Below are 25,990 nucleotides of genomic sequence, written 5' to 3' on the forward strand. Positions count from 1 at the left end.
TACAAAGAAGGCAAATTCATCACAGAAAAGATAGTCTAAGTTAGAGTTAAAAATTCCTTAATTTTGCATTAGAACTGCTGTTAGTATTTTGGTCTTTCAAGAATAATTTTTTTTTTAATTTTAAAATGTCTTTTTTTTTTTTTTTTTATACCCCAATTATAAAAATAATGCTTGTTATAAAAAGTATTTTCTAATTGATATAAAAATGATGTAAAAGGTCTTGACTTACAAATCTTTATTGCTATATTTAGTTATGGTCTGCTTCTTTTTCTCTGTGGATAGATAATGATTTTCTTTGCCTACTTTTGAGTTTTGTTCATGAGAGCTTCCTATATAAGTAGTGTTAACTCTTCATACTTTAGCAAATATTACATATTTCTTTTGTTGTTATTTTTTTAAATTTTGTTTCATGCTTTCTGTCCCTCCGTTTGAGAGAACCTGAGTTAAAACTAAAGAGCCCCTCTGCTGTCACTGATATTGATCACGCACTTAATTGTTTCCTCTTCACCTGTAAACCATGGAGAATGTTACCTTTCCACAGAAACTGGAAGACTCTTAAGAGAGATCCACCAACAGTCACTCTTCAAAAAAGTTTTTTGGGGCATGATTTCTGAGTTTCAGAAGTTACAGAAATAGTACAAATAATTCTTTTCACCCAGATTCACAAATGTTAGCATTTTACTACATTTGCTTTGTTCAGTGTCTGTCTCTCTCCCTCCCCCTCCCTCCCTCCCTCCCTCCCTCCCCCTGTCTTATATCATTGAGCTATACCTTCAACCTTTCTCTGTGATTGTTATTTGAGCTATTTGAAAGTAGAAAACATGATGCCCTTTACTTCTAAATACTTAAATGTGAATTTTTAAAAATCACATCAGTATCCACAGTTGTGATCAAAATCTGGAAATTCACTGTGGATGCAGTATCACTAGCTGATCTGTAGAACTTAATCATATTTTGACAGTTATCAACAACCTCTTTCGTGGGAGAAAAACCCCTGGATCACACATGGCATACAGTATTTGGTGGTGATTTTTTTCCCCTCAGTTTTTGTTTTTTCAATTTTTGTATTGGTGCATCATAGTTGTACATATTGATGGGATTTGTTACATATTTGTACATGCACACAGTCTCAGTTTTTTGGGTTTTTCAAAAAATATATTTTAAAGTTTTTTTGTTTTTTTGTTTTTTAAATTGATGAGGAACTTGAGGCCCTAGTGGATGAATGACTTGCCTAGAGCTTACAGCAACACAGGCTTAGCAAAGCTGGGCAGGAATCTGGTTGCCAAGTCCATAGGTAGAGAGGGAACAGAGCCAGCTCCCCAGGGAACTGCCTTCCCTCTTTTCTCCTTTTGCCCTTCTGTCTTTGCAATGCCAGGCCACAGCCCTAATAACCCCACCCTTTCCTTGGCTGGTTGGTGTTGGCCTGGAATCAGGGCCATAACTGGAAAGAGAGGGACTTTAAAACTGGTCCAGTCACTACCTCTCCCTGAGAATAGTGCTGAGGAACGAGATCACCCCTTGGGTGTGGCACAGCTGCTGATTTCTGAGGAGGAACACCCTCAGGCTGAGGTGTGTGTTTTAGCCATGCACCCGCCTCCACTACTTTGGAGTCATTAGCTGGGCCTTCTTCATTCGTAGCCAGAGTTGGGGGTCTGAGATATGTCCCCGCTGAGCTGTGTCCGGAGGTTGGGCCAGCGTGAGCTAGTTAGTGCTCTGGGTCCCCTCTCTAGTGCAGTGCTTCTGGAGTGGTCATTTACATTACAAGGCGGATGCTTCACAGGCAGTTGCTAGATTATCTTGCAGTGGGGGGGGGGGGCCCTCCCCCATTGTGTTGTGGGTATAAACATGATTTTTTTTTTTTTTTAACTATCCATTTGCATTACACTCTTTGGGGACATGCCTATAACTTAATATACTTTCTTGACACCACCCCTCCACCTGAGGGGTTCTCCCCTTCAGAGACTGGCAGTGAGGTATGGGAGGTACTCTCCTTGTCTGCCTTTGATGGAAAAGAAACTGCTGCCACCGAAGTCCCTGGGACAGGATCCTCCTGTTTTCACTTTCACCCATGACCTAATGTGAAAATACAGGGAGAAATGCTCGTGAGGGAGTTACAAGCTGTGTTTTCCCTGCTCCAGTTTTTCCTCTGTACCTGTGTCTTCACCTATTTGAGGGTGAGTTCACCAGTCCAGCCCTCCCCTCCCCTTCTTGAGCAGGTGTTCAGCTTCTGCTTTTCTTATAACTTCTTACAGAGATGAAGGGTATGGTTTTCTCTAAAGGTTTTTCAAGTTATGGTTTTACTGAGATATATACTTCATCTAACATAATTCACCCAAAATTTACAGTTCAGTGGTTTTAGTATATGCAGAGTTATACAACCAACACCATTCTATTTCATGAAATTTTCATCAACCCCAAAAGAAACCATAGCAAATAGCATTAACCTCCCTTTGGTTTTCCCCAACTCCCTCAGCCCCTGGCAACCACTAGTGTACTTTGTTTCGGTGGATTTGCTTGGTCTGCACATTTCATATAAATGGAATCATACAGTGTGTGACCTTTTGTGTCTGACTTATTTCACTTAATGCAGTGTTTTCAAGGGCCATCCATGTTGGAGCACGTGTCAACATTTCATTCCTTTTAGTGACTGCATAATCTTGGTAGGACGGGACCACATTTTGTTTATCCATTCATCAGTTGATAGACATTTGGGTTATTTCTCCTTTACAGCTATTGTGAATAATACTGGCATGAAAGTTCATGTACAAGTTTTTGTGTGGACTTGTCCATTTTTAAATTGGTTTTTCATTTTTTCGATGAAGATATAAGTCTCTTACGGGTGATGTGATTTGCAAATACTTTTCTCATAGTATGCTCCCACCTTCTTGATGATGTCATTTGGAGCTGAAGAGTTTTTAATTTCAGTGAAATCTGGTTGATCTTTGTTCTGTTGGTATTGCATCTCAGAAACCAGTGTCTAATCCGAGATAAGAAAGAGTTATGCATATTTTTAAGAGCTTTATAGTTACACTTTTTACACTTAGGTCTTTGATCCATTATGAGTGGAGCTTTGTGGTGTGAGGCAGGTGTGCAAATTCATTCTGTTGCACGTGGCTGTTTAGTTGTCCCAGTACTATTTGTCAAAAAGACGTTTTCCCTCATTGAACTGTCTTGGCGCTCTCTGAAGGTTTGTGAGATGTTTATACCAAGTGAGGTAGCTAGATTAATCATTTTAACTTTTTTTTTTTAACTGCTTATTTGCATGAATTGGCTGATGTTTACATTTAAACAATATGTCAACCATATTCAGATTTTTTGGTGAAGGACTAGGTTTTATAATTGACACATAATATACATATTTATGGGAAATTGTGAGACATTTCATCCATGGACACAGTGTGTAATGATCAGGGTGATTGGGTATCTGTCACCTCAGAAGTTTATTATTCCTTTGTGTTGAGAACATTCATTCTGTTTTGAAGTATACAATTGGTGTTAGCCATAGTTACTGTGCTATAGAACTTAAAAAAAAAATTATTCCTTTCCAACTGCACTCCTGTACCTACCCATTAACTATCCTCTCCTGTTTCTAAAATTTCTAATCCATCATAGGCTGATCATTTTGTAAAATACATTAAAAATGAATTACTAGAAAAATGATCGTGCGCTTAGGTGCCACAACAATGTCAAGTCATGATGCAGGTTTGAAAGTTGGTGCTTACTCTCAGCTTTTGTACTTTGTCCTGGTCTGAGCTTACAGAGCAGTCCTGGTACTCAGACCACTGGGAGCAATACAGGCCAAGACCCTGTGGCCTGTGCTCAGTCTCCTTGTCCCTTGCTGTGCATGTCTAAGGGGGGGCCTTAGGGAGCCTCATCAGTGTCACTGGAACAGTAGATACTGCTGCTCCCTCTACTCCCTCTCTAGTCTCAGAAGAGCCATTGTCTCCAGGGCTTGCTAGGGATATGTTTCTAAATTGTCACTCAAATAAAATGAAACCCTGTGCTAATCTGAGTAACATCCCTTCTGTTATTATCATGGTTGTTACCAGTAGTGTTTGGGGTGAGTAGTCTGTCTATTCAGCCCTGTCTTATTGCCAGTTTTCATGCCTCTCCTTAGGAGTGATAAGCCCAAACGGATGTAGGAGGAAGCGGGAAACTACCCTGACAGTCACTATATGCTGTGGGATTGTAGTGAACATAGAGATTCATGGCAAGTAGTGTATATGTTATGCACATACCAGGGAGAACAGTATGTGTGCCTTCTACTGTGAAGGTCCTGTGAGAGATTCCGAGATTAAACCAACTGAAAGAAGGCAGATTCAAAATTCAAGGTGAAATGCTTGAGTAGTTAATATTATGGGGTGATGCTCAGGACCTAGAGAAGAATTTAACATATAAAAACCCACTGAATATTCTGAATTTTGAATTTTGTAAATTAAGCACATATGACATAGAAAAATACATATATATAAAATATGTATAATTATATATGTGTGCGCACGCACGCACCACAATGGTCATCTTTTGCCAGTGGGACCCTTGTATTGTTTTTATTTGTTCATTCCACTTTATAGTGAGAAGAGCCTCTTGTTCTTCCATCTCACTGAGCAATTTCTACTGAAACTGTTCCTTTTCTTCCTTATCATTCTGTTCTTCTGACCTTTTTTTATTCTCCTGGGTCATCCACCAGGGTTTTCCCTGGCTTTTTTCAAGAGTTTATGGTATGTCTTTGATAGCCTATCAGTAACTACACAAAAGGCAGCTTCACTTGGAGATAAAGTCATAGTTAACGTCAGTTTTCATTGCTTTCATTACATATTCAAAGCCACAGTATGTGATACAGGCTTATGCAGCTGCACACATTTTAGTGACATTGGCACAGTATAAATTCCTAAAGGAGCTTAATTTTTTTATTTTATTTTTTTATTGTAAACAAATGGGATACATGCTGTTTCTCTATTTGTACACGGAGTCAAGGCGTACCATTTGTGTAATCATAAATCTACATAGGGTAATGTTCTTTAATTCATTGTTATTTTTTTCCCTTCCCCCCACCCCTCCCACCCCTCTTTTCCCTCTATACAGTCCTTCCTTCCTCCATTCTTACCACCCTCCTAACCCTAACCCTAACGCTAACCCCTCCCACCCCCCAAGGAGCTTAATTTTGATTGGGATCTAAGACAAATTCAAACTTATAATAAGTCCTTGTCCATGAGTCAGGATCTCTGCTCCTTTACCACTGTGTCCTCAGTGTCTAAAAGTATGCCGAATACATTAACATTAAAGGAATAAATTAATGGACACATAATTATATGCATGCATAGAAGAAAGGTATGGTTGTTAACAATGTGCTGATAGCAGTAGTAGGTGGAATTTCTTTTTTTTTTTGGTGCTGGGGATTGAACCCAGGGCCTTATGCTTACAAGGCAAGCACTCTACAGACTGAGCTATCTCCCCAGCCCAGTAGGTGGAATTTCATAGTTATGTAAAGATTTTCTCTTTTAAAAAAAAAAAAAACAAAAAAAACTACATCCTGGCACACAGTGGTGCATGCCTGTTATCCCAGAGGCTTGGAAGGCTGAGGCAGGAGGATCACAAGTTCAAAGCCAGCGTCAGCAACTTAGCAAGTCCCTAAGCATCTTAACGAGACTCTGTCTCAAAATAAAAAAAATACCAAAAGGACTGGCTATGTGGCTCAGGGGTAAAGTGTCCCTGAGTTTGATCTCTGGTGCCAAAAACAAAAAAGCAAAACAACAAAATGAACTACCTTTTTTTTCATTTGCATACATAGATTTACATTGTAAAACCTTCATACAGTATGGTATTTTGCTATTTTTTGCTTCTTAGTTCATCTTTTTTCCTTGGAGTTTTTATATTTAAGGGTTTTGATGAGTGCATAATATTCCATTGAGTTGTATCAGTCTACCAGAACATTCCCCTCATGACGAGTTTTCAGTTTTCAGGAGTGTAGAAAAGACGTTTTATACATGTAAGTTTATAAATTTACCATCCTAGGAGAATCTCTACTTGACGGAGAGATCTTTATTGCCCTGATTCATTCATTTGCTTATCTACTGCTCCATTTTTACTGTTAGAACCAAGAGAGAAGATTAAAGTTGTGAATTTGAGGGGACTGTGGCCTGGGAGTCAGGGCAGGGGCTCAGTGGGTTAAACATAAATCTAACAGTGATCTGCTGGGGTGAAAGCAGAGGTGGGCTGACTTTTGCTCTGATTGTCCTGTGAGAGATTCAGAGATGAAGTCAACTGAAAAAAGGCAAATTTGAAATGCTCTGGAGGAGCTCATGGCAGGTTTTGTGTATGGAAACATAAAGATGAGAACACTGAAGGTGACAGAGAAACCAGTTTGAATAGGTTGCCCAGGAGAGTAGCTCTTAACATGATTTTTTTTTCCTAAAAAAAAGGGTTGTCCAAGTGGCATGGTGGTGTATACCTATAATCCAGGTACTCAGGAAGCAGAGGCAGGAGGATCACAAGTTCAAGACCAGTAAGACCAGCTTCAGCAACTTGGTTATACTGTCTCTAGATAAAATAGGGCTGCAAGATAGCTCAATGTTAGTGGTCCTTGCCAGGCGAGGCCCTAGGTTCATTCCCCTTCTGTCCAGAAAAAAAAGGCAGTGGAAGGGGTTGTCTAGAGGAGGAGTTGTTGGGTAAATGGGGACAAGTGCTGAGGTTTTATTTATTTAATTTCTATATTTAGAGGTACTAGGGTTGAACCCAGGGTCTTGCACATATTAAGCAAGCACTTTACTATAGGGTTACATCCTCAGCCTCTGAATTACGTTTTAGATGTATGAGCTTTAAGTTGCATCCGAGTGGAATCATGTTTGGCAGCTGGAGGGCAGTGGAGGAAAAAAGAAGCTTTTGGGTTATGGGTGTAAGCTGAATCATGGAGTCTTAAAAGGAAGCGAGGTTTCCAAGGGTGGGTGGAGAGGAGGAGGAGATAGGCTCCTTGAGAGGACAAAGGAGGGAAAGGAGAATTAAGGAGGACCAGGATTCAGCAGAGTCACAAAAACAGAGGGATGAAGGGAGGTGTGGGGGTGGGCAGGAGGTTGGGTGGTCTGCCATAGAGGCCAACGAAGTAGGACTCCTAGGGCCTTCCTCACCATTCCTGACCCTCAGGAGCAGGAACAGATGAGACTGGGCCTAGGCTGCTGTTCCCTTCTCTCGAATGTAGACAGGACTTTCAGATGAACATGTGTAAGACCCTCATTATTGGCATCATTCAGTTATTGGAGGTAACAGACCAGCAGTGACTATGGAAAATGAGGCTCTGGGATATGTTGTGTGAGTTTTGTTCATTTGTTTGGAGTTAAGGTTTAGGGTGAAGAGGATTTATTTGCACTCCTTCATTTCCTGCCTTTTGAACAGCAGGTGCCTCTTAACAGGCATGTCTGACACGTAACGCCCCTTTCTTACTTCCTAGCCCAGTGTGTAAAGTTGGTCTTAGGGCTCATAGTGGATACCGCTCCTCTTAATTTTCCTTCGAATTTCGAGGTGGTTAAAGATTAATTTAATATTTTAATGAAAAAAGAAAAACTTCAAGTCTTATTGAGTTCTTGGAAAAGGAATGAGGAGGGGATAGACTTGTTTGACAGGGGTTTGAGGAAGAAACTGAAATCCATTAATAATTACTGAGCACCTCCCTAAAATTTAGGAGCTCATTTTCCAGATTCTGAATGGCTAGAATTGTGGTAGCACATCAGTTGTATTGATAATTGGATTCGACTTTTGTCCTGCTGTTGATTTTGGGCCTTGGAGTAGGTCAGTCACCCTCTCTGTGCCTCATCTGCTCACCTGCTGTAATGGAGGTGGGGTCGTGGGAATTGAAAGGTTACATTTAAATGTAATAGATCTTGCTTAATGTTGTTGGCACCCAGCCTTCAACACTGTTAGCAGCCATCCCAGCACTGCTTCCTAACCCTAGCCCCTTCAACACACCTGAGGAGCCGGTGCGTTTTGAGGGCTGTGGGGCCCCTTTTAGGGAAAGTATATGGGGCTGTTAGCCAAGGGCTGGCCTCTGTCAGGGAGCTGTGGTGTCAGCAGCCTGCTTTCTTGTTTCCTTGGGAGGTGGTGTTGGAACTCGATGTGAATAACTGGGTGAGCGCGCTGTGGGCACGCTGTGGGTCGCCCAGCCTCGCCCAGAGCTGCCAGGGGCTTTTCTGGCTGCAGACATGCATGGTGTGACCCTCGGTGGCCCAGCACTGCCGGGGTTGCGTGTGCGCCCGCGCGTGTGTGGTAGGGAGCCCGGGCTCTGGCTGCGTCTGGCTGAGGAGCCGCCTGCGCGTCATGACCTGGTTCTTGTGTGCTGGCGGCTTCGGAGGCAGCCACTGCTGCTTTATGCCAGGCCTCAGATGTGGTCGGGGCTCGATTTCCTCCCTGCTGGCCTCAGGCCGGACCGCCACCGGCTGCTTGAGACCGGTGCTTCCGTCAGGAGAGCTGGATCCTGCTCCCTGGCTGCAGATCAAGAGGCTGGCGGGGGACCCTGCAGAGTGGCTGCAGCTCTGTTTGCCCTCGCCTGTCAGCCCTGCCCTGCCACCGGGTGCTTTGGTATGGTGAGCTGGGAGGGGGCAGTTCAGCGCTGGTCACAGTGACCAGGCTTTAGTTTGGAATTCTGGTTGGACAGCAAGTTGCAGAGATTCTTAATGGGTGGGCAGTTCCAAGCCTAGCACCCAGCCTTAACCAGACTGAATCTTCCCCTTCCAGAGTATCCTTCATCTTTTAGGCATTTTCCTCAATTTTCTTACTTTGCGTGTGTGATCTCTGTGCACAGTGAACAGCTTTCTAGCAACAGAAATAGTACAGGAACAACAACAACAAAAAAAACCCCACAAATTCCTGTCCCAGAGATTAACAGGCACGAAAGGTTTGCACAAACTTTCAATTGTGTTGTAGGCGCTGTAAAACCTTTCCCCTTAAATAAAATTGAAGTATAATAAAATTTGGAGACTATTGACAGAAAATATACCCACTCTGTACCACTCAGAGGTTAGCAGTCTTCGCGGTGCCATGTATTTCTCCTTGGTGTTTTATGTGTGCATGGAATGGAATCGTTAAATTATTCTGATTCCTGGTTTTTGTTTTCCTATTTAAAATAGTATTCACTTCTCCAGCAAAAGAACCCTCGAAGTATCCTTGTAAGAAGTACACTCTTGTCCTTTCTTCATTTAACACATTTCCTTATGTCATGTTCCTATTTTAAATAATTGTGAGTCTTACTGATGAGATGTCATAATTTTTCTCGTATGTATGTAAGCATATTAAGCTAGTATTAAGCATAATGATAAAAGGTACATATGAACTCTCTACCCACTTGAACTAGAACATTGATGGCATCACTGACCCTACCCTGGTGATTCTATCAGTCCATCCCCCTTCTTCATTCCAGAAGTGACCATTACCTTGAATTTTGTTTTTCTTTCCTTTTAAATTTTTCATTTTATATGTTTATATTTTTACACATTTTAATTTGCTTATTAGAGGTGTTTACGATCAACAAAGCTTGCTTTTTTTTTTTTTCCCCCCAGCAGTTTTCTGAGATTCATTTACGGTCCTGTAGTTCATTCATTCTCACTGTAATATTCTATTGTCCATTCTGTGGTTGATAGGCACTGAGAATACTTTCATGCTTAGGTGTTTGACCAATGCTACTGTGAACTTTTGTGTACTTACCTTCTGATGTACCAAGTTTCTCTAGGAGTGGAATATGCAGGGTCAACATTAAATGTAGTGCCATAAACCTTTCCAGAATGTTTGTCCTGTTTTGCCTTCTTGCCAGTGGTGTATAAGGAAAAGTTAATACTAAACTATAGGCACTTGGTATTTATTTAAAATCCCTTCTCATGGTGCTTACCAGGTATCGGTGCTGTTTTAAGTGTTCTTTGTATAATTTTTAATTTGTTTAATCATTGTAACAGCTTTGAGATAGGTATTGTTATTAGTTCCTGATTTACAGATGAGGAAAGGGAGACAGATTAATTTGCTAAAGGTCACACAGCTGGCAAGTGGCAGGAGGACAAGATTCAACCAACTAAATGTTGTTCCTCTTGAGTCCAATATGATGGTATCAAATGGAATCTCACTGTGTTCTTTGTAGTTCTTTGATATTAATGAAGCTAAGTATTTTTCACAATTTATCCCGTTTTCTTTTCATACAGAAGAAATATGTTATTTAAAAACCGCTTCCCTGTTTAGATACTCAGATTATTTGTAGTTCTACACTGTTAATGCTTCAGGGAATATCTTTGGCACACTTAACTTTAATTTCTTCTATTTCACCTATTTTTACATTTATTTTATATGAGTTTAAAATAGCCTCTTCTGGATTGCTTTGTGATCTTGAGAATGTTACTTAACCTCTCTGTGTTCAGTGTCTTTTTCTGTGGTCCCTACTTTTGGGGGTTTGTGATGATTAAATGAAATAAGTGTGGAATGATTAGCAAGATGCTCAGCCTATCGTAAGGGTGTTCCATCAGCGCTGTGGAGACTTTTCCTGGTGCTGCTGCTTTTCCTTTCTTCCTCAAAGCCACATTAATTATTATTAGGTCAGAGGGCATGAACAGTCATAGCTCTGCTTTTGCCAGACATGATGACCTCAGGGAGTTAGGCCCATTTCAGCATTTTCCTGAGCATTACCCCAGCCGCTGAAAGATCTGTATCCATCCATTTTGTAGTACAGAAAACATTAGATTTTAGAATGTTTTTACTGACATGTACATAGTAACCATGAGAACCACTTCTTCCCCCCACCTCACACAAGAACACCTCTGCCGACATTTGACAGCTTTAAGAAGTTGTCAATGACCCTCTTGGGTTTGCTGTCTGCAGAGGGCCAGGTGGTTTTTTTTTTTTTTTTTTTTTTTTTTTTTGTTTTGTTTTGTTTTGTTTGTTTGTTTGTTTTCTTTTTGTGGTTCTAGGAATTGAACCCAGGGCCTTGGGCCTTGTGCATGCAAGGCAAGCACTCTACTCACCTCCCCAGTCCAGAGGGCCAGTTTTGATGTGGAGGGTACACACATGCAGCTGGGCTAGCCAGTGTCCATGTGCACACTCCTGCAAAAGCAGGCAGATAAGCACATCCTCTGCAGGGGTCCCCTAAAAGTCTCTCAACTCAGATTGGTGTCATCAGTAAGTCCCGGGAGAGCAGGATCCTCTTAAGAGATGAATAATTGATCAACTCTAGACAGCGTGCCATGTACTGTTGGAGAGAATGGGCCATCCATTTGGGAGGGGGGAAAGATTTGGCCTTGATTGGAGGTGGATGCTGAGCTCAGGGACTGAGGGAAAGGGTAGGGCTGGAAGGGTCAAGCCCTCAAACAGCTGCTGACAGAACAGAGGCGCAGAGCCGTGGTGTGTGTGGATGGGAAAGCACGGTGTGGGATTTACTAGCCTGCTGGCAGGGAAGCAGCCCCCACTGCCTTGGAGTCCCTTAAGAGTCCACTCTTGGAGACTCCACTGTGGAAGAATCTTGTGGAGGCCAACTGCAGACATGTTCATTCTGGCTGAAAACACCTTGTACACGATTTTCTAACATGGTGTATCACTGCTGGCGGTCAAGTTGGCCCTCTGTGCATATCTTCCAGCTTCTCCTTTCTTAGAGGCCCTAAGAGATGTAGCCATTGAGGACTTTGCTCTTTCTGGATAATGTCTGCATCTTCCCTCACCCTTCCATTTCCCTTTAGTAGAGAATTGCTGATCTGGTTTCAGTGTGTTGATTCTCTGAGAGACAGAAAGGACTTAGGAAACTGATGTTATTTCTGTACCTCTCTCTGTGTTGGTGACTGCATGTGGTATTTGAGTGGAGTTTATTCTTTTCCAGCCTCACCTGGCATTTGGGAATTCCAGAGCCCAAGTGTGGGGTGGGGGGTAGGCTGCTGCTGTTGAATACCTGCAGATATCTGGGGATTTGGGAGCCCCAGAAGGGAGTTTGTTGTAGAGGTGGAGACAGGCAGGGCCTCTGGAGTCCTAACCAGGCAGGCTACAGATTTGGATCCCAGCAGAGATTCCTGGACCCCTGGGGGAAGAGGCAGGTCTTCTGCAGGTGAGATCTGTGACTGCAGGTGACAATGCAGTGCATACACATTAGCTGTCAGGAAGGAGAAAGTGAACTTAGCTCTCAGATCTAAAAAGGATGTTTTCTCCAAGTAATTTTTTTGTCGTAGTCCCCCTCCCTGCCAGTACTAGGGATTGAACCCAGGGATACTTTAACTTTGTCCGCAGTTCTTTTTGTTTTTTAATTAATTTTAATACGCACACGCACACACATTCACACACACACCCATCCATATATTTTAGCTGTAGGTGGATACAGTACCTTTATTTTATTTTTATATGGTGTTGAGGATTGAACCCAGGGCCTCACGCATGCTCTACCACTGAGCCACAACCCCAGCCCCTTGTTCTTTATTTTGAGACAGGGTTTCACTAAGTTGCTCAGGCTGGTCTTGAGCTCACAATCCTCCTGCCCTAGTCTCCTGAGTTACTCAGATTACAGGCGTGTACCACCATTTTCCGCTCTGCCTGAGTAATGTTTACCACCCTGCATCTTGTAATAAATCCCTGCTGCCCCTGGATGAGGGAGCAGCCCTCAAGGAGCCCCCAAGATGGGGAAAGCCTTGCCTAGGGTGGACTGGAGCCATTTACGTGATAGTGGGAGGAAGGAACTAATAGGGCTTGAGTGGGAAGGTCTTAATAGGGCTGGGCAGGGTTTTGTACCTGGAAGGGGACAACACTGGTGCTATTGGTGGGCCTCTCTGGAGGGTACATGGGGGTACCAGGCCATTCTGTGGTCCTTTGCTGGGTTCCTGGGTCCTTTGTGGCCAAGGCATTTCTAATGGCATTCAGCAGCCTTTGCTGATTTCTACCATGCATGAGTTGTGACAGTGTGGTCATTGAGGAGAGATCACCGACTCTGCCTGGAGCATTCACATGTCTTCCTCTGAAAGCACACAGGTGACAAACTGTGTACCAGCCAGGTCCTTCAGGAGGCAGAGGGGGCAGAACTTTTAGAACACACCCTAGGAACTTTCTTCTAGAGTCCAAAGGTATGATGGAAGACTTATCCCAGAGGAGCTCAGGGTGTAGTTGGTCATATGCTTTTATGAAAAGATCCCCAACAGAACAAGCTGTGTATGGTGACTCTAGTCTGGAACAGACCCTGTGGTGGTCAAGGAAGACTTTGTAGGAGGGAGTCGATTATGTTTTTGTCTCGCTCCATGACCATGTTTCATCCCTGTCTCAGCTGGTGCCTCGGTTCTGGCCCTCACTGTTGTGGATCTGAGCAGTGGAATTAGCCTGGTCTTTGGGTCACCTGCCTTGAATCCTGTAGCCTGTGCTCTGTGGGGATACCAGAATGTCCCAGAGTATAAATCTACTCAAGTAGCCCATGCACTTTCTTCCTCCTTTAGAATCAAGATACATACAACTGCTGGATGTAGTGGCCTGTGATTCCGGTGACTTAGGGAGTTTGAGGCAGAAGGATTGAAAGTTCTAGGCCAGCCTCAGCAAATTAGTGAGACCCTGTATCAAATTAAAAACAGGTAGGTATACAGCTTCATGGTAGAGTGCTTGCCAAGCATGCACAAGGCCCTGGGTTCAGTTACTAGCCACACTCACACACACACAGCAACTTTCCCATCCTCAAGCCTGCAACCTCATCATAATTGTGTGCCTTTGCATATGCTCATCCTTCCTTTAGGAATTCTTCCTCCTGCCACTCTTTCAAAATACCTGCCCATCTTTCCAGCCTCATCCCAAAGGGATTTTGAGATGAATCCTTTCTGGACACCCATATACCCACATGTGTTTCTGCCTGGAGAGATCTGACCTTAACCCCACAGGCCTAGGTGTGCCCTGCTTTCATAGCACTGATGTGCTTCAGGGCATTATTTTATAGACCTGTTTCTCACCTTTCATCTTTATCTTCTCAAGGTTCTTGAGATCTACTGTCTGACTGTTGTTGGATAAGAAACCACCCAGAACTTAGTGGCATAGAACAGCAGTCATTTTCTTGTGCTCTTGGATTCTGTATTAAGAAATCAGAAATGATTCAGCATGGGGTAGCTTGTCTCTGTCCTTTGATGTTTAGGATCTTACTGGGGAGGCTTGAGAATTCCAGGTTAGTCAATCCTCAAAGAGTTCCTTCACTCACGTTTGGTGGTTAACAACAGGTTGGCCAGGCCCTTAGCTGGAAATACTGGCTCCTACCTGTGGGCTCCCATGGGCCTGAGCTTCCTCACATCATAGTGACTGAGCTCCAGGAGTGAGTGTCCCAAGAGACCCATATAGAAGCTGTGTTGCCTTTTTGATCTATCTTTGAAGGTCATAAAGGTGTCACTTTGAAAGTGTCACTTCTGTCATTGTCACAAGCCCACCCAGATTGAAGAGAAGGGACTAGACCCCACCTGTTCACGGGACTACAAAGCCAAAAGATCGTATGGGATGGAGGGATTGTTGTGGCCATCTTTGAGAAATATAGGCAGACACACACACATCCTAAGTCCTTAATGTGCTGCACGCATTAAAATCTGAAGCTTGAAGCAGAGTGAAGTATGAGATTTATGGACTTTGGGAGTCCCAAGGGAGAGTGAACTATGTTCAGCAATAGATTTCAGGGTGGAGAAAAAAGTGTGTGTGTGTGTGTGTGTGTGTGTGTATGGTCGAGGGGGAGGACTAAGGGTGTATAGAGTTGCTTAAAAATGCCCCTGTTGCTTAGGAACACTAAAAAGTGCATGTACACAAAAAGACCTGGACTGGGAGTTGTTAGAATAGAGAGACAGTACAAATTCAGAGTTGTTTAGATCTGATACGTGGGCACATTGGAGGGACATGGGTAACGTTTGGACTGGGAACCTGAAGTGCGAAAATGGGAAAGGAGTTACTGGAGATTGAGAAGGAGACTTCAGTTCCATTTTAGACAAGCTGACTCTCAGTGTGGAGCACATTCTAGGGGTTGGAGCTGACTGGAGGGCACTTGAGGTGAGAGGCAGACATTTAGGCTTCCTCACAGTTGGTGTTTACTGGAGCCCAGAGTGGTGTAAGAATTGAGGGGGGAAAGAATGGCGGATTTAGAGTTGGGGAATGTCTGAGCTGGAACTTTGAAAGGGCTTAAACTGGCCTCCATCCTCCAAGATTACCGTCTCTACCAGTAATCAACAAACAAGTCTTGGTTTCCTCATCTATGTCTCCATTGATAAGAACTCATTACCCCCTGGCTGTTTGGGGGACTGGGTTCATTGCAGTATTAGGAAAATTCTCCCCTAAAAGGACCCTAGATTCTGTTTATAGCTTTATCCTTAGGGCCAACTCAAAACTCTTAATTCTTTTCCCAAGTGACAGATGTTTAAAGGCCTTCTTAAGTTTTTATCTTTTCAGGACCAAACAGGACTTATTTATATTATGGAGTTTGTTTTTATTGACAAGTTGTAGTTGTATATATTTATGGGGTACCCTCTTATATTTTTGAGCTACTCACACTTCTCTGTGTCCTCAGAGGATGTGGCCCCAAAGAGAAGCCTGTGTTCAGGAACAGAGGAACTGTCTCTGCCTGTTCTGCAGGTCCTGTTTAGATAGCTGTGTATGGGACCCTTTAGTAGACTGTGAAGTAGACTTAAAAGATTTCAGTCTGAGCTGGAGTTGTGATTCAGTAGAGCACTTGCCTAGCATGTGTGAGGCACTGGGTTTGATCCTCAGCACCACATAAAAATAAATGAATAAAAAGTGTTGTGTCCATCTACAACTAAAAATACTTGAAAGATTCAGTCTACATTAAGAAAAGAAGGGAAGAAGAAAGATTAATTCATCTAGTAAACGGAAGTAGTGTTTTGTAAAACGTTGTTTATAAGTACATAATGCCAGTGTAAAATGTGTATTTCTTACTCTGGATTGTAATCACAAAGTTTGAAAAACCTGTGGGTCATAAGACCCTTTGAAGCTGCCACATCACGTCATACTGAGTGTACCTCCAGTTAGCCTTCAGTCTTTTCTCCCTCCCAGTGCGTGGCCGCTGCTGCCCTTGCTTCCCCTATTTTTAATCTAAGTAGATGTGGTGGTGTGGTTTGGGGTTGTGAGTATGGGACCCTGCTTTACCCTGTTAGATTTTTCTCTCTGGCCTGTTGACTTTTTGGCTCCTGGCGCTGTCGTTCAGCATAGCTTTATCCCTCCTACTTTCAACATCTGCCTGTTTGGTAAGTGTCTCCTCGCTATCATTTATTGATAAATGTGTTGAACAGGACAGTTCTGAGAACAGAGCTCTGTGGTGGACCCCTAGAGATTCATCCCCCACCAGTTGACATGCCTGTGCTCTTGGAGCCTGGTTGTCTTACAGAGGGGTGCCAGCCCTTATAGCTACAGTCCTCTATAGCCAGCCTCAAAGGAGTCGCAGCAGACCTTGTGAAATTTGAACATCTACAGACTGAGTTGCACATTCAAAAGCCTTCAAGGGCTTGGTAGGTAACATGAGTCAATGAAGTGATAATTAATTTGGGAAATTAGTAAGTAATCCCTGACCCCTGACCTTGGTTTCTAGGCAGTGTGGAGTGGTGGAACTGAGTGTGAGCTGGAGCACTTACATTCTGAGATTCAGCAGCCACCCCTGTTGTAGACACATTGACCAGGTAGAAGTGCAGACCATCAAGGAAATCCAGGTGTCACGTGCAGTTTGATTTTTGAATGCTGTCAAAACAGAAACATGAACACTGTAGGCCAGCTCCAACAGATCGATGGCAGATTTGGCTCATAGCTTTCAGATTTGTGACTGGGCGGCCACGGGATCTCCTCATCTGCTGGCCCACTGACCATGTGACAGAGAGGAGTTAGAGTGGTTGGATGTGGACGGGTTGATGGTCTTCTGTGGAACCTGGCTCCTGTGGTTCCTCTGAATGCATTCAGGAATCCTACCAGGGATGGTAGGACTGGAATGGGACTGGAGGTTGGGAATGGTGTTTTCCCTCTGCCTTTTGGTGTCCTCCCCGCTCCAGGATCACTGGCAGGTGTTGAAAAATATATCATTGGGCTCCCTTGGCTGAGAAACTAGGATTTAGGGTTTCTTAAGATCTCCTCACATGAGCTAGCTTCATTTCCTTCCCCTCATATCCTTATCTACTTTTTCCTTCCTTCTCTTTTTGGGGACAAAAAGCATTTTACTTCCCAGGGAATTCTAAGGCACAAAACTACTCTAGCCCTTCCTTGTTCTTATTCACACACCCAGAATAACTTTTTAAATCCCTTGTAGTTGTTGTGCCCATTATGGGGAAGTGTTAGCTCATACAGCATGAGTCTTGCCGACTGTTTTTGTAAATCAGTGCTACACTCATGTTTTTGACTTTTTTTTTTTGTACTGGGTATTGAACCCATGGGTGCTTAATCACTGAGCCATATCCCCAGCCCTTTTTAAACTTTTTATCAGTCTTGCTGAGGCTGGCTTTGAACTTGGGATCCTCCTGCCTCTGGCTCCCAAGCTGCTGGGTTTACAGGCTTGAACCCTTGAACCACCATGCCCATTTCTTTCTTTCTTTTTTTTTTTTTTTTTTTGGTGCTGGGGATTGAACTCAGGGCTTGGGGATTGAACCCAGCACCTTGTGCTTTCAAAGCAAGCCCTCTACCAGCCGAGCTATATCCCCAGCCCTTCATGTTTCTTTATGGTTATGCATATTCCCTCTGTCTTTTATATTTAAGCATGTAGATTTTTATTGCTTCATACTTTGTAGCTTTTGTCAGTTCACGTTCATATAGGCTTATAAGAAGGAAGGGAGTGCTGGGTCATCTGCCACACTCCTGGGCCTTTCCTCTGAAAGATGGTCTTCCTCTCGGGTTAGAGAGATGCTGGGCTATTCCACGGGGGATATGATGCCTCTTAATCTCCTGGGATTATGCTACTGTACCAAGTGGACAGAAGGCAAATCATTAAGATTTGGACATTGGCTGGTAGGGCAGGCCGCTGCTTGAACATGTAATAGTGAGGGCATATGATAATGCTAACAGAGGTGCCATGGGAATCCAGGGAAGAAGCCATAGTGTACAAGGTGCCATGAGATCCCAGGAGAAGGAACCACAGATAACTCTGCCAACTGGGTAGGAGAGGAGGTGACCCTGAGCTGGTGCTTGAAAGATAAGCCAGAGTGACCCTTTTAGATGCTGAGGACTGGTAACTCTATGTACAAAGCTTGTTGGCATCAGAGAACGTGGCCTATTGGAGAAGTCTAAGGATCCCTTGTGGCCAGACCGGAGCAGTGATGAGGATGAGGCAGAAACTGAAGGCTGGGCCTCACCTTGCACAAGTCTAATCCCAAATCCTAGTTCCTACCACCACTTAGGAGCCTGTGATGGCCCTGTCTGAGTGCTAGAGCTAGCATTATTTTAGCCATCTGTTTAAAGCACTTTGTGTTTTTACCAAGAAACTGATTTCTTTTTTAGCTTTTTATTTTGATGAAAGTTTAAAACTTACAGAAAAGTTGGAAGAGGCTGGACACATTGGTACATGCCTATAATTGCAGCAGCGAGGAGATTGAGGCAGAAGGATCACAAATTTGAGGCCATTCTGGGTAACTTAATAAGACCCTGTCTCAAACAAAATAGAAAGGGTTGGAGATGTAACTAAGTGGTGATATTGCAAACAAAAAAAAAAGTTTGTAAGAATAGTACCTGCGTCTCTTGTATACCCAAAATGTCTACATTTTGCCTCATGTGCCTTATTGTTTTCTCTGTATGTAATATGAATGTGTTTTTATATACACATGCAGTTTTCTTTAAATCATTTGCAATTAATTGGAATTACCGTGTCCCTTTACCCCATTACTTCAGTGCATGTGTCCTAACAAGGACATTATCTTATATAACTATAGCCTAATGATCCACGGCAAGAAGATTAAGGGGACTCAGTATTATCTTGTCCATGTCCACATTCAAATTTCATGAATTGTTCTAACAGTATACTTTATTGCTGTTTTTCCTCAGTCTGAGATCTAACCTGTGAGCCTGCATTTTGTCCAGATAAATTGGAAGAGATTGTTTCTTGATTGAAATATTTAAAGAGAACATTTCGGGTATTTTGTAGAACACCCTGCAATTTTGGTTTACTGACATTTCCTCAAGAATAAATTCAGGTTCTACATTTTGGCAGAGTTCTGTGTGAGTGGTGTTAATCCTCAGTGTATCACAGGCAGAGGCCCTGATGTTGATTTGTCTCAATATTGGTGGTAACAACTTTGATCATTTGGTTAAGGTGGTATCCACCAGATTTCTTCACTACAAAGTTCCTGTTGTAATTAAGTGATCCGTAAGGAGATGCCTTCAGACCTTTTATATATCCTTGTGTACTGCTTGTAGCATCCACTGTGACTTTCAAAATCTGTCACTCCTTGAGTATTCTTTCTTGGCATTTGACAGTAAAGAAAAACCCTTCTTTCCTGAAGGATGAGTTTTGCAGACTCAATTTCATGTCTTTTATTAGTGTTGGCCTTGCTGGGTCCTCCTGGTCCTCTTCCTCTCATGCTTTCCCTTTTGGGCTTCTGTAGACATCCGGTATATAATGGTAGTTCCTGGACTTGAGAAGTGGCCTGAGTTTTTTTTTTTTTTTTTTTTCCTGAGCAACAACTTGCTTGTCATTGGCATGACTAACTTGGCACGACTAAACACACACTGTGTAGGATCATCAGTGTTTCCCTCCAGCCTGGGGCTATGTGTGGGAATGTGGTCTGTCGCTAGCTGTCTGACAGCTCAACCTAGGCTTAAGTGAGGTCAGTAGAGGAGAGAGAGAAAGAACCATGGATTCCTTTCTGCGAAGAAGCTATGGCTGACTGCTAGTCCAGGCTGAGTTTGTGAAAGTGCTTTTCCCCCCTGACCCCCACATGTACATGCTTTCCACTTAGAGTACACAGTTAGTGTGCTGGGCTTGGCTAGCTTTCTTTACCTCTTGGAAATAAAATAAAATAAAAAATAAAATAAAATAAAATAAACATGGTCCTGGTATGACTTTGGTGATTGTGAGTTAGACTTTTTCTTGGTGCCCTTGGTTTCGGGGAGCCTGTCAGTGTGATTCATCCGAGGCTCTCACAGAGCCTGAGCCAACACTGAGGACTCTGTTAGGACCTCCTTTTTTGCAGGGTGTGGTGGTGCATGCCTGTGATCTCACCCACTTAGTAGGCTGAGGCAGGAGGATTCTAAGTTTGAGTTTGGCCTCATGCGACAGTGAGGCCCTGTCTCAAAAATGAAAAGTCTGGGGATATGTTCCAGTGATAAAGCACCCCTGGGTTTAATCCTCAGCATTTGGGGGAAAAATCTTTCTATTGCTGCTTGTGAAGCTAGCTAAGGAACAGAAACATGGGAAGACAGAGGCTCGTGAAGTATCAGGAAGTATCTTACAAGTATTTTTAAGAAAAGCAGGGTTTGGAGTTGTGTGAAGAGTGTGATGCCTTTCAAATAGTGTGGTTCATCTTTTTCCTTTTTTGCTTTCCCCTCTCTCTCCAGACAGGCTCAGAGCTCAGCCCAGTTGATGGACCTGTTCCAGGTCAGATGGACTCAGGGCCAGTGTACCATGGGGACTCACGGCAGCTAAGTACCTCAGGGGCGCCGGTCAATGGTGCTAGAGAGCCCCCTGGACCCAGTCTGCTGGGGACTGCGGGTCCTTGGCGGGTAGACCAGAAGCCCGACTGGGACGCTGCCCCAGGCCCAGCTCACACTGCTCGCCTGGAAGATGCCCACGATCTGGTGGCCTTTTCGGCTGTGGCCGAAGCTGTGTCCTCTTATGGGGCCCTTAGCACCCGGCTCTATGAAACCTTCAACCGTGAGATGAGTCGCGAGGCTGGGAATAATAGCAGGGCCCCCCGGCCAGGGTCTGAGGGCTGCTCTGCTGGCAGTGAAGACCTTGATACGCTGCAGACTGCCCTGGCCCTAGCACGGCATGGCATGAAACCACCCAACTGCAACTGCGATGGCCCAGAGTGCCCTGACTACCTCGAGTGGCTGGAGGGGAAGATCAAGTCTGTGGTCATGGAAGGAGGGCAGGAGCGGCCCAGGCTCCCAGGGACTCTGCCTCCTGGTGAGGCTAGCCTCCCAGCCCCAAGCACCAGGCCACTCCTTAGCTCTGAGGTCCCCCAAATACCTCCCCTGGAGGGCCTGCCCCTGTCCCAGAGTGCCCTGAGCATCGCCAAGGAAAAAAACATCAGTCTGCAGACCGCCATCGCCATCGAGGCCCTCACACAACTCTCCTCCGCCCTCCCCCAACCTTCTCACTCCACCTCCCAGGCTTCTTGCCCTCTCCCTGAGGCCTTGTCCCCTCCAGCCCCTTTCAGGTCTCCCCAGTCCTACCTCCGGGCCCCCTCATGGCCTGTGGTTTCCCCCGAGGAGCATCCATCTTTTGCTCCCGATAGCCCTGCCTTCCCTTCAACAACTCCTAGAACTGAGTTTCCTGAAGCCTGGGGCACTGACACCCCACCAGCCACGCCCCGGAACTCCTGGCCTGTGCCCCGTCCAAGCCCTGACCCCATGGCTGAACTGGAACAGTTGTTGGGCAGTGCCAGTGATTACATCCAGTCAGTATTCAAGCGACCTGAGGCCCTACCCACCAAGCCCAAGGTCAAGGTTGAGGCACCCTCTTCCTCCCCAGCCCCATCCCCATCACCTGTTCTCCAGAGGGAGGCTCCCCCACCATCCTCAGAACCCAGCACCCACCAGAAGGCCCAGACTGCCCTACAGCAGCACCTCCACCATAAGCGCAGTCTCTTTCTAGAACAGGCCCACGATGCCTCCTTCCCCCCTCCCTCAGAGCCTCCTACTCCTGGCTGGTGGGCCCCACCAAGCTCACCTGCCCCACGGCCTCCCGACAAACCACCCAAGGAGAAGAAGAAGAAGCCCCCCACACCAGCTGGAGGTCTTGTGGGAGCAGATAAAGCTACCCCGGGAATTAAGCCCAGTGTCCGAAAGCCCATTCAGATCAAGAAGTCCAGGTTACGGGAAGCCCAGCCCCTCTTCCTGCCTCTTCGGCAGATTGTCCTGGAAGGGCTGAAGTCCCCAGCCTCTGAGGAAGTGCAGGCACATCCACCTGCCCCTGCCCCTTCCCCTGCCTCTATTTCTCTCCCTGCCCCTGTCTCTGCCTCTCTCCCTCTCCCTGCTCCTCTCCCTGCTCCTCTCCCAACCACTCTCCCTGCCTCAGAGGGCTCTGCTGTTCCCTTGCCCCCAGAACCTTCTCTTGCGCTATTTGCACCTAGTCCCTCCGGGGACAGCCTGCTGCCCCCTACTCAGGAAATGAGGTCCCCTAGCCCTATGGCAACCCTGCAGCCAGGCTCCACTGGCCCCCTTCCCCCTGCCGATGACAAGCTGGAAGAGCTTATCCGGCAGTTTGAGGCTGAATTTGGGGATAGCTTTGGGCTTCCCGGCCCCCCTTCTGTGCCCATTCAGGACCCTGAGAACCAGCCAGCATGCCTCCCAGCCCCTGAGAGCCCTTTTGCTACCCGCTCCCCCAAGCAAATCAAGATTGAGTCTTCAGGGGCTGTGACTGTGCTCTCAACCACCTGCTTCCATTCTGAGGAGGGAGGCCAGGAGGCCACACCAACCAAGGCTGAGAACCCACTCACACCCACCCTCAGTGGCTTCTTGGAGTCACCTCTTAAGTACCTGGACACACCCACCAAGAGTCTGCTGGACACACCTGCCAAGAGGGCCCAGGCTGAGTTCCCTACCTGCGATTGTGTCGGTAAGTCCATTCAGGTGTCAGAGAAGGGCAAAGGGCCGTGGCCTGGTGGATTTGAATCTCTAGGATCTGTCTTTTCATTTGGCAAACACTCAACGTGTGCCAGGCATCGCGTTGAGTCCTGGGAACACAGAAGTGAGCTCACAGGTGAATTAAAAAGATAAAACCAATTATGATGCTGTGAGGTGTATGCCATGTTAGTAGGGGTGGGACAGGTGCTGTGTGTTACAGATGAGCTGAAGGCACCTGGAGGACTTCCTGTGGGAGGTGGCTTCTGTGCGAGCTCCTCGGGGCCATCAGGTGGAAAGAAGACCTTCTAGGAAGAGGGAGCAGCTTAGGCTATGGGCAGGTAGAACTTGTTTGGACTGTTTTTGGTCTGGCAAGAAAAAAGAAAAGGGAGAAAAGGTGACTTGAGGGGTGGGCAGGGGCCAGATGGAGCAGGGCCCAGGAAACCAAGGTCAGCAGTTGGACTAGGTGAACTCCTAAGGGTTCGAAAACAACTAATGCCCTGCCAGCTTGTGCTTTAAAAAACTGTTCTGGCTTATGAAGAGGAAAGATTGGTGGGGTTCCTGTAAGGAAGGAGTTGTGGCCTAGGCAAGAAAGGACAAAGGCCTGCAGAGGGAACAGACCAAGGAATCCTAGGACCTCTTAAGAGGAGGAGGTGATGAGGCCAACTCTGGTCTCCACTGTGGTGCTGGTGTTAAGAGTTTGTGAGTTCGTGAGTTCTGTTTGGATGGGTGGGTCTGAAGTGGCTGAGAGACCACTTGAGAGGCCAGAGGATGCGTTAGGGGTTTAACAGAGGTACCTGTAGTGTAGTGCGTGCAGCTGTGCTGTGGGTCAGAGCACTGAGGGGTTAACCTGTAGGCCTTGCTTTGTGGGATAAAAACAAGACTTGGGGCCTCTGTTTAGCAGTGGCCACTGGTAGGGTTGTATACTCCAGGCTCATTCTGGGCTCCGAGCTCTGCTGTTGATGGAGCATTCTGTCAAAGACATGTGCATTTCAGGTGTTGACAGAAAAGCACTAACGCTGGAGATAAGCATGTGGAATTACTGTGACTTTTTGGTACACAAATGGGTATTAGGAAAGGGCAGTCCTGTTCTCTTGACTTGTCAAAATACATAAATAGCAACAAAATTGTGTGATATGTTGGGAAGCTGTGTCATAGCCCATGAGAAGGAGCTGACTCTCCTTCCACACCAGCTACCCCAGACTCCTGTTTAGACACCAGGGGCCAGTGACAAGGATTCTCTTGCGGTGCAAAGAATGTTGGCTTCTGTTGGAGCGAGCAGATGTGCATGGTCCTGCTGAGTATGCACAGACATGTTCTGCCATCCCATTCTGCTAACCCTTAGGCATGACTAGTGTTGATGTGGTCTCGAGGGCCACTTTATCTCCCAGTATTTGGGGGAAGCTAGTTCTGATGACAGGAATTGGGCCCCCTCCTCTTGCTTGCTCTGTGTTTGTACACATCTGTCCCACCTACCTGGGTTTAGTGCTGTGTTAGGTGTTTCTCCCCCTCCAAGGTCAGAAACATCCTAACCTAGTGCTTAGGGCATAGTTGATTCTTAATATTTTAATTATTGCATTCAATTGTATGGGTATTAGGTTTGGTCAAACTAGTTTTTTATTTAAATTTCGACTCCTGTTCTTACTAGCAGGGAGAGCTTGGGTATTTCCCCCAACCTCTCAGTATGTTTCCTCAGCGTACAATGAAAATGATAATCGCTCCTACTCACCAGGCTGAGGGTTGGGTTAGCTCATCTGTGCAAACACTTAAAACCACATCTGGGTTGTCTTGAGGCCTAGAGGAGCACCAGCTGGTCTCATGCCTGTCGAGTCCAATCAGCAAGAAAAATAAGTAAAAACACATGCATTGTAAAAGAAGAATCAGGTTGGTTGTTCCTTTATGCATCAGTCATTTATTGATCATCTAGCCCTGTATCCTTAACCAGTATGAATAAAAACGAAGAGAAGTGGCTCAGTAAGGAAGGACTTTGTGGCTTGCTTGAGGAGACAGGATATATGATAAAATACCCAGCAGCCTATTCCACAGGGTCTGCCCCTGCACTCTGCCACAGCCGTGCATGCATGGAAGTAGCTGTGCTATAAGAGTATATGGAAGACCAGGTTTGGTCCTCATCAAGGAGAATAAATGTTTTATTTAGGAAACTTCTTCCAAGCTGAGTTTTTTAAAACTGTAGAGAACATGGATGATAAGAGGTGAGGAGGTAGCCTCTCCAGACACAGAAATGCATGAGCACAGAGTTGGGGCAGCAGGAAGCACAGGTGCAGGGTAGAAGCCCACTAGTGCAGGGCTAGACCTGAAACCTTGACTTTCTCCTGTGTTCCTGGGACCTGAGGAGCTCCTGGGGGGATGTGTTCCAGCTCGAAGCCATTGAGCAAAAATGCAAGCAGTAGACAGTCAGCATCCAAGAACCCCAGCAGAGGAAAAGTGGCAGCTACTGCCTTAGCAGACAGATGGAGGGCATCAGCAGTGGGCAAGAGGCAAGGGGAGCGGAGTCCCATCACTGCCACTCACTCCCTGCTCCAGGTTGTATGTCATCTGTTTCTAAACAAAGAAGTGTAACCAAACCTACCTCGTGTTGTTAAATGTTGAAAATGCTTGGGTGAAAACAGAAAAATAATAGTATATAGCTGGGCACAGCGGTGCGTGCTTTTAATCCCAGCGTCTTGGGAGACTGAGGCAAGAGGATAGCCAGCCTTGGCAATTTAGTGAGGCCCTAAGCAACTTAGCAAGACCCTCACTCTAAATAAAGTATAAAAAAGGGGTTGGGGATGTGGCTTAGTGGTTAAGTGCCCCTGGGTTCAATTCCTGGTAACCCTCCTCCCCCAAAAAAGTATATAAATGGTAATCTTATCTAGTTAAAAAAAAAAAAAAAAAAAGACTAACAAGAACTTTGTCAAGTGATTGTTGCTATAGTCAGACTGCAGGTAACATTTCCCTCGTGTTTTCTGGAATTTTTTTCTATGACAAAATATGTATTTTATAATCAAGAGATATTTTTAAAAGTATACCCTAGCAGTAGCACAGAAGATGGGTTGGCAGAGGGTGGTAACCCTGTGGCAGAAGACAGGTTAGGTGACTGTTGAGGACAATAGTGCCGGTATTTATGAAACGCTTGCTCTGATCTAGGCACTGTGCCAAGCGCTTTACAGTCACCACCTCATTTAATCCTTGTAACATTTGTATGAGGTGAGGACTGTTGGTGGCTCCATTTTTAACAGCAAAGAAACAAAAGTCGGATTAAATGGTTTTTCAAGGTCATAGA

The 25,990-nt window shown here is 45.0% G+C and overlaps 1 protein-coding gene and 1 long non-coding RNA gene across 5 annotated transcripts in view; one reads left to right on the forward strand and one right to left on the reverse strand.

Annotated features, from left to right (window-relative positions):
* The window catches only part of TET3 (tet methylcytosine dioxygenase 3), a 98,765-nt gene that overhangs the window by 30,998 nt on the left and 41,777 nt on the right, over positions 1–25,990 (forward strand). For all 4 annotated transcript variants that reach the window (XM_079111505.1, XM_079111507.1, XM_079111506.1 and 1 more), the window contains one exon: positions 20,479–22,702. In XM_079111505.1, coding sequence (XP_078967631.1) covers positions 20,479–22,702 — 2,224 coding nt within the window. The remainder of the gene's footprint in view (positions 1–20,478; positions 22,703–25,990) is intronic.
* Positions 5,513–9,513, reverse strand: LOC306644490. Its single transcript, XR_013759404.1, has 2 exons — positions 7,203–9,513; positions 5,513–7,172 (listed from the first exon to the last, which is right to left on the reverse strand). It is a non-coding gene; the product is annotated as an uncharacterized lncRNA (long non-coding RNA).

Source organism: Sciurus vulgaris (genome assembly GCF_902686455.1).
Source record: "Sciurus vulgaris genome assembly, chromosome: 14".
Classification (NCBI taxonomy): domain Eukaryota; kingdom Metazoa; phylum Chordata; class Mammalia; order Rodentia; family Sciuridae; genus Sciurus; species Sciurus vulgaris.